The following is an 8,516-nucleotide window of genomic DNA, read 5'->3' on the forward strand; positions in this document are numbered from 1 at the left end:
TTGGTAGCCTAATTTCATTTTTTTTAAGATTACTGATAGTGGGATCATTGCGATGATGAAGAGAAGAGGTGAAAGTGAATCACCCTGGAAAATTCCTCGCTTGATATTAACCATTCCGTAGCTCTCATTCCCTACTGCCAACTCAGTTCTCCATTGTTTCATTGCCTTTTCAGTAAAGGATGTAATATTTTTGCTAATGCCAGTTGTTTCTAAGCATTTTATGATCCAACTATGTGGCAGTGAGTCAAATGCCTTTTTGTAATCAATCCAGACCATATTCAAGTTCGTTTTTCTGTTCTTACAATTTTCTAATATCATTTTATCAATTAGAAGCTGATCTTTTGTGCCCCTGCTCCTTCTTTTGTTGCCTTTTTGCTCTACTGGCAAGATGTTGTTTGTTTCCAAATAATCCATCATGTTATCTGCAATAATGCCTGTGAGTAATTTGAAGGTTGTTGGCAAGCATGTTATTGGTCTATAGTTTTCTGGTGTTGTTCCTTTAGTTGGATCTTTCTGAATCAAGTATGTTTTTCCAGTTGTCAACCATTCATCAATTTGGCCCTTTTGTAAAATTTCATTCAGTTGCCTGGCCAATATTGCATGTAAACTGGTCAGATATTTGAGCCAGAAACCATGTAATTGGTCACTTCCAGGTGATGTCCAATTCTTTACCTTTTTAACTCGATTTTTGACCATCTCAGTTGTTATTTCTAATACTTGCATTTGTTTGTTGCCAATGCTTTTCTCAAAGTCATGTATCCACTTTGCTTCCTTGTTGTAGTCCTTTGCATTTTCCCACAATTCTTTCCAGAATTCAACTGTGGCCTGTTTTTCTGGTTTTTCACTTTTGGTGTCACCATTTACATTAAGACTTTGATAAAAACGCCGTTGATCTGATCGAAATTGCTGATTTTGTTTATATTGGATGATTCGTGCCTCATATCTTTCAATTTTTCTAGCTGTTGCTGTTATCTGCTGTTTTACAATCTCTACAGCTTCATTGATGTTTCTTGTATCCAATCTATATCTCCTGATTAGCCGATCTATGATTTTGTTGTTTTTAAGCCGTTGCTCATGCATGTTCTTTAAGTTACTAGCATCTGCCCTTAATTTTTTTATTTTTTGTTCTAAACGGATTTTCCACTTTGGCTTTGATGCTTTTTCTGTTGTATGACTAGGTACTTTAATTTTAATGCCTAGTTCATTAGTGACTATTACAGCTGCGCTGTACATTAACTGGTTTGTTTCCAAGATGGATCCCGGTTCAATTGTTGAAAACACTGCATTAACCATTTTCATGATAGGGGCCAAAATTTTCTTAGGCACAGTTTTTAGTGATGGTAAACGTTGCCTTTCCTCATTAAGCAGAAAATGCTCCATGATCTTATCCTTCAATTCTTTTTGTTTTTGAGTTAGTTCATCAGTTGGTTCAGTGATAACTGGTTCTAGTGGTGGTGGTGTTATTTCCTCCCCAAGAGCTTCTTCTGGGAGTTCTACTATAATGTCTTTAGTTGTGTCTTGAATATCAGTTATTTCCGCTTGTGATATTGTTTTTGGGTTTTGCAATTTGCCTGAATTTCCTCATGTTCAACTTCACTAAACACTTTATTCCGTATAATAAATCGCCTTTGATCTGCTAGTCGTTGTTCACTAACATTTGAATCTGGATATTGTTGTTTCCATAATTCATACATTCGCTTTAAATAGCCTCTTTTTTCTGGCTCTGAGTTGTAGTAACAGGCCATTATGGCACGGTTTTCATCTGCACTATATTTTTGTCGTTTTGTTGGCTGGTCCACTTGTAGCCCACTTGTCGACGGATGTCCAGGGACCCCAACATCCGCCGCGGCCCTTGTTAACCCGCGCGACGACCGATGCGGTATGGAATTCTTATTTGTTTTTTTCACCATATTGTATGGGTTGGCGGGGGGTTTTTTACAGGACCAGATGCCAACCTGATCCCAACCTTCCTCCTTTCTCATCCGGGCTTGGGACCGGCAATGGCGGAGTTGTTATTATTATTATTATTATTATTATTATTATTATTATTATTATCGCAACAACGGAATTGTATCATAGCAGCCAGTTGTTTTGCTGGATTTGGCATTGATTACTAGTCGGGCCCCACCCAGGGGCCTAGGACGTCGTAACGTATTTTCGTAATATGCGTGCAGATCCAAGCAGTGCGGCTTTTTGCATTTGACTGATGGTGATTTTGTCAATTTTTAACTGTTTTAAATGTAATTCCAGTGCTTTTGGAATAGCACCCAGTGTGCCGATTACCACTGGAATTACCACTGCTGGTTTGTGCTATAGTTGTTGAATTTCGATTTTTAAGTCCTGGTATTTTGCGATTTTTTCACATTCCTTCTCATCGACCCTGCTATCACCTGGTATTGCAATGTCTATGATTGTAACCTTGTTTTTCTCAACCAGTGTGATGTCTGGTGTATTATGCGCCAGTATTTTGCCCGTATGTATGCAAAAATCCCACAAGATCTTGACCATCTGATTTTCGGTGACTTTTTCAGGCTGATGTTCCCACCAGATTGTTGCTGTTTTAATATTATAATTTTTGCACAAATTCCAATGGATCATTTGTGCTACTGAATTGTGCCACAATTTATAATCAGTCTGCGCAATTTTTTTACAGCAGCTGTTTTTGTGATCAACAGTTTCATCAGCTTCTTTGCAAAGTCTGCATTTGGCATCATCAGAGGATTTTTCGATTTTGGCCTTAATGGCATTGTGCGGATAGCTTGTTCTTGCACAGCCAGGATTAGTGATATGCTGACTCTCTGTAAACCGCTTAGAGAGGCCTGAAAGGCCTATGAAGCGGTATATAAGTCTACTGCTATATATTGCTATTACTTATTATTATTATTGTTGTTGTTGTTATTATTATTATTATTATTATTATTATGTTAATCTAGGAACTGTTAAGGTAACGTCGAAGGATATAAGCTGTTCCAAGTAGCGTGGTTTTTTGTAGAATCAGAATGTTCAAGTCTGATAAATTAAAATTTTCCAAATAGCGAGGTAGCCCTTTGGGTATTCAATTACAATCGGGACAGCACATGGTTTCTTTTTCCACAGGCGCTCAACTTCAATTTGTATTATTATTATTATTGTTATTATGATTATGATTATTATGATGATGATTATCATTATCATTATGATTATCATTATCATTATCATTATCATTATTATAATTATTATATTAACAGAATTGGAAGGAACCTTGTAGGTCATCTAGTCCAAGCCCCCACTCAAGCAGGAGACCCTACACCATTTCTGACAGATGGCAGTGCAGTCTCTCCTTGAACGCTTCCAGTGATGAAGCTCCCACAACTTCTGTTGCAGTAGTCTCGGTTGCATGGGTACCACAGGGAGGTGCTGTGGGCAGGTAATTTGGAGTGCAGGCCAAAAAGTAGCAGGAGCAACCCCTGACTTCCTGCCAGCTCTCCTATTGATTTTGCTTGTGGGAAGTCAGCAGGAATTTCAGAAGTTGCAATCACATGACAGTGGCTTGCTGCAATGCTATAATTACAATCCAAGCTCAAGTACTCAGATCATGACTGTAGGTGCTGTGATAGCCATAGTTTTGAAACTGGTTGTAAGTCTCCCTCGTTCAGCACCATCACAACTTTGAATGATGCTGAACTAGTGGCTGTAATCCAAGAACTACCTATAAATCATATTTTGCATAAAATAAAGTAATTAGTTCTGGCATAGCTCAATAAATATTATTGTTTCATGACATACATGAGAACAGTTATATAATAATACGGACCACTACTTACGTATGAGCCAGCAGTCTGCTGCAACTGCCAAAAAAGCAAATACAGTCTTAGGTTGCATCAATAGAGAGATAGCATCAAGATTACCAGAAGTGATAGTACCACTGTATACTGCATGGGTGAGGCCATATTAGAAATATTGCATCCAGTTCTGGCCACTACAGGTTTTTTTTTGGTTTTTTTAATGCTGAAGCCCTAGAAAGAGTACAGAGAAGAGCAACAAAGATGATAAGGGGTGTGGAGGCTAAATTCTATGAAGAACCTGAGGTTAGGACAAGAAGCAGTGGGTGAAAGCCCATCGGGAGAGATAAAGATAAGGAGGAATTTTCTGACAATAAGAACTATTAAGCAATGGAGTTGGTTACCTCCTGGAATTGTGGGTGCTCTTACACCTTTAACATGGAGTTGTAAATGGAGTTTTTCAAGGAAAGATTGGACAACTATTTGTTTGAGATGGTATGAAGACTCTGCCTTGGGCAGGAGATTAGACTAGAAGACACCAAATATTCTTCCAGCTAATCTGAATAGTTCATTTTATTATTTTATTAGTTCTTTTATTATTTGCAACAATATCATACATCAAAAGCAAAGCATTTCATAAAAATTATGGAATAAAAATACTGAATGCAATTTACATGTATCAGTTTCAATTTATTTCATAGCAAATCCAAATTTTGTGAGGAAAAAGTGGAAGATTACCAATACTTTTGGCCACTTCTGTATATATTAATCAGATTGTTATTAAGTAGGTTATTTGGTCACAAACCAAAGTTTTATGTTGAATGATGTTTACAATGACAGATTATAATATCTCTTGGCTACTATTTGTATTTAATTTCTTTTTCATATTCTGATTTAACGATTTTCATTATTTATGGTTCACCATCCAGAGTCATTGATTTGAAATGGACAATTATAATAAATAAATAAATAAATAAATAAATAAATAAATAAATAAATAAATAAATCTCTCGCGATTCATTAATAAGGTACCATTCCTGTCTTGTTCCTTGCTTATCCTATTACCGTATTTATCAGCGTATAACACGCAGTTTTAAAACTAAAATTGCAAGCTTAAACCCTGCCTGCGTGTTATACGCCGATACTGCGTGTTATACGCCGGGTCCACTGTTCCCTCTAAGGTGGCAAGAAACCCCCGCGCAGAGGTTTCTTTCAAAGCAAACGTGGGGAAGTCCTTTGCAGGCAGCTAGAACTGGCTGCCTGCAAAGGACCTCCCCAAACTTGTTTCAGCGGCAGCTCTCAGCCTGGCGGCAGCGTCACACAGACTGTGGAAGGAGGGGGAGGAGGAGGGAACCAAAGAGAGCTTTTACCGAGTCTGCGCCCCACAGCCAGGACCGTCCTGGCGCCTCCAGCCGCGTTTCTTCCTGCAAAGCCCTTCGGGCAACCCGAGAGTTCCGCTTGACGCCAGAAGGGCTTTGCAGGAAGAAACGCGGCGTTTCTTCCTGCAAAGCCCTTCTGGCGCCAAAAGGAACTCTCGGGTTGCCCGAAGGGCTTTGCGGGGAAGAAACGCGGCTTGAGGCGCAAGGACGGTCCTGGCTGTGGGGCGCAGACTCGGTAAAAGCCTCTCTTTGGTTCCCTCCTCCTCCCCCTCCTCCTCCTCCTCCTCCTCCTTCTTTCTGGAGCCCCTTCCTCAAAGATTTGGTACCAAAGCAATGGCGGTGAGGAAGTTGTGTCTTTTGGATTTTGCACTGTTGTCTTTTCAATGGTTCTCAGACTGGTTGAACCTTTAGCAGCTGGGGTGATATTCTTTACTGTTAAGGTTACAATTGGATGTGTTGGACAAATCTTAAAAGATGAAACTTTTATTAAAACGTTTGACTTAACTAAAAACGTCTTCCTTTTTCTTCTTCTTCTTAAATATGATTTATTTATTTATTTTTACTTCAGAAGTTTGATGACCGTTGTACAAACTAATCCAACCTAAATGTAGAGGAGGAGAAGAAGGGGGGGGGATTTAAAAAGAGCAGAGGAAAAAGAAAAGAAAGCATGAAGAAAACATAAAGAAAGGGATGGGAGGGAGGGAAGGAAGGAAGGCACTTTATGTTGAGGAGTTAATGTTATAATTCATGTTCTAATGTTATAAATTTTAATCCAACATTAAGTTCCGAGCTTCCAAGTCATTTATTTTTAATGAAAAAAAATTTTACTCAAATTTTTGTGTTAAAATGGGGGATGCGTGTTATACGCCGGTGCGTGTTATACGCCGATAAATACGGTATTTTTTCTCACATTCATCTCTCCCATTTAAACAAATGCTGAGTTATATGAAGAAAATAAATTTATATAATTGAACTTTAATAAGTTCAACTCAATTTTATTAAAGTAAAGCAAAATTCCAAATGCATTTCTTACAAAAAGATTCAAAATGAATGAATCCCTATATAAGAAATGCATTTGGAAATATGCTTCCTTGTATGTAATAACTACAAGATAACGAAGTTGTTCCTCTTTCATTTTTCCTAATCACTGTGCAGGATGAATCTCTTCAACGCTTGCAAAAGGAATCAGAAATCTTACAGAGAACATATGCACACTACTTTGACCTTACAATTATCAACAATGAAATTGATGAAACAATCAGGCATCTGGAAGAAGCTATTGAGCTTGTTTGTAAAGCATCGCAATGGGTTCCTGTTTCCTGGATATATTAATCCAATTACCAGAAGAATGTGATCATTATTGGAAGCCACCTCATACTTGGAAAAACCTCTTTGTTATTGACCTATGTCAACAGGTCTTGGCCCCTAGAGACTACCTAGATGTAGTGTGACCTACATTTATAATTATTGTCATGTCCTTATAGCTAGGCAAAAAATATGATAATTTAAAGAGACAGTATCTTTTTTAATCAGTTCTAAATTTTATTAAAATGTATCTTTAAATATATGTATTCAATCTTTTGGAATGTTATATTTTTGGAACTCATAGCTTTTAATTTCAAAGCCCCCTAAAACTGCACAAAATAGATGCTGCTTTCTATAATCTATTTTAATAATAATGTGATCTTTACTTTAATTGGGGGTGGAACATTGCATCTTTTAGAGTCTGATTTTATGAATTGGATTGAGTTGCTTTCCTTTATTTATTTGAAATTATTAGCCCAATCATGACCAGATCAATACTTATATTCTAATGGCCTTCTGCTTTTTAAAATCATTTTTAGAGTAGCATTTTGAAGTATTTTGGTTTAATAGGCAGATAATGTGATACTGTCTCTTTGAAGAACTCTGTAAAACTGAATAGAGATTTGAAGTTGGGTCTTGACTCTTAATGCATGTGGACAGTTGCAAGCGTTCATGCCGTTGGTGTATCTGTGTTGAAAAACTGTAGTCTACAACCAAGTACATTCCGTTCATGGGGGGAAGATACCCAAGGGAATAAAATAAAATACTATGACTAAGTTGTAAAACCTATGCACATCCCTTGCATTTTGGGCAAATTTATAAACAAAACTCTTAATTTTTATTATTAATCATGTAGTGAAATGTGTTTGTAATTTTGTCTCAAATTAATTTGTTGTAAAGATGGGAGGGGGAAAAATTACTGGTTTTGCCATTTCAGATCTATGTTGTCTGAGAGTATTACCGTTTTAATTATGTTTAAGCAAATATGCTGATTTTTAATATGTATGTAATTGTTTTGAAAATGCACATATTTTAAGAGAAAATACTGTGCAATGAAAGAAACCCAGTTTAGGCTTTGCGATAAATTAACAGTTCCAAAAAACTCAGCTGCTGCAGCCCTGTAAATTCTTTTCAGATTCTATATAACCATTTTTTAAAGTTTTATTTTAAATATACTTCATTTTACGTGTTCAACGATTAAATGCCTTGAGTCATTCATTTCATCACAGGATTCTACAATTACTTAAGAAAAACAATTTTTTGTAGATATTTAGAAAAAAGTTCTCTCATCTTTGTGATATTTGACATTCATGCTTTAATTGCACACTCACTCTGCAAATAAGGGTTGCTTCATACATTCATATATTTTAGCACTTGCTTGTATTATACATGCTGAAAAGTATATATTCCCAAAACACATTGTAATAAAATAAATATATGGTTTAGATTAAATGGATTTTCCAATTGGCCATGACTCGCTGAGCTATATGCTCTGGTTGGAAAAAGTACAACCTTGACAATGTGTGGAACAGTCCTAAATCTTAGATATGGAGCCTTAATAAGCAAATTTTACCATAAATTCATCTCAGGGTTATTGCTATATTCTGATTTCTCTAACCAATGTCTTAGCAAGGATAACATCTGTTCCCCATCATAACAGGAGATTGTGCATTATCAATCCCAGTTTTTAATATCTTTGTGACTCAAATTTCCGTGTATCACTGGTATTACTGTATCTTGGACTGATTGTTTTACATTTTTATTATTTAATATGGATTCTTTGCTTTTGTTATTAAATTCCAGTATGTTTTTGAAAAGTGTTATCTTCAACATTGCAATACAGAAGTATTATTTACTAATGTAAATTTCTTGAGAACGATGTAAGGTTCTCAATGATTACCATTCTAAAGAAACAAAATATTTTAAAAGGGCAATAGATTTATACATTTTGATTGGGTTTTCTTTTTATTAAAAAGAAAAACTGAAATATCACATTGGCGTAAGTATTCAGACCCTTTGCAACAATACAGATCTGTGCCTTGCAATAATCCTGACTCTGAGCTGTGTAGGC

The 8,516-nt window shown here is 36.4% G+C and overlaps 1 protein-coding gene across 5 annotated transcripts in view; it reads left to right on the top strand.

Moving 5' to 3' along the window:
* Positions 1-8,275, top strand: part of CASK (calcium/calmodulin dependent serine protein kinase) — a 316,647-nt gene extending 308,372 nt beyond the window's left edge. For all 5 annotated transcript variants that reach the window (XM_032219765.1, XM_032219762.1, XM_032219764.1 and 2 more), the window contains one exon: positions 6,296-8,275. In XM_032219765.1, the coding sequence (XP_032075656.1) occupies positions 6,296-6,472 (177 nt within the window). In that variant the 3' untranslated portion in view covers positions 6,473-8,275. The remainder of the gene's footprint in view (positions 1-6,295) is intronic.
* The last annotated feature ends 241 nt before the right edge of the window (positions 8,276-8,516 follow it).

The sequence above is a fragment of the Thamnophis elegans genome, chromosome 6 (genome assembly GCF_009769535.1).
Source record: "Thamnophis elegans isolate rThaEle1 chromosome 6, rThaEle1.pri, whole genome shotgun sequence".
Lineage (NCBI taxonomy): Eukaryota > Metazoa > Chordata > Lepidosauria > Squamata > Colubridae > Thamnophis > Thamnophis elegans.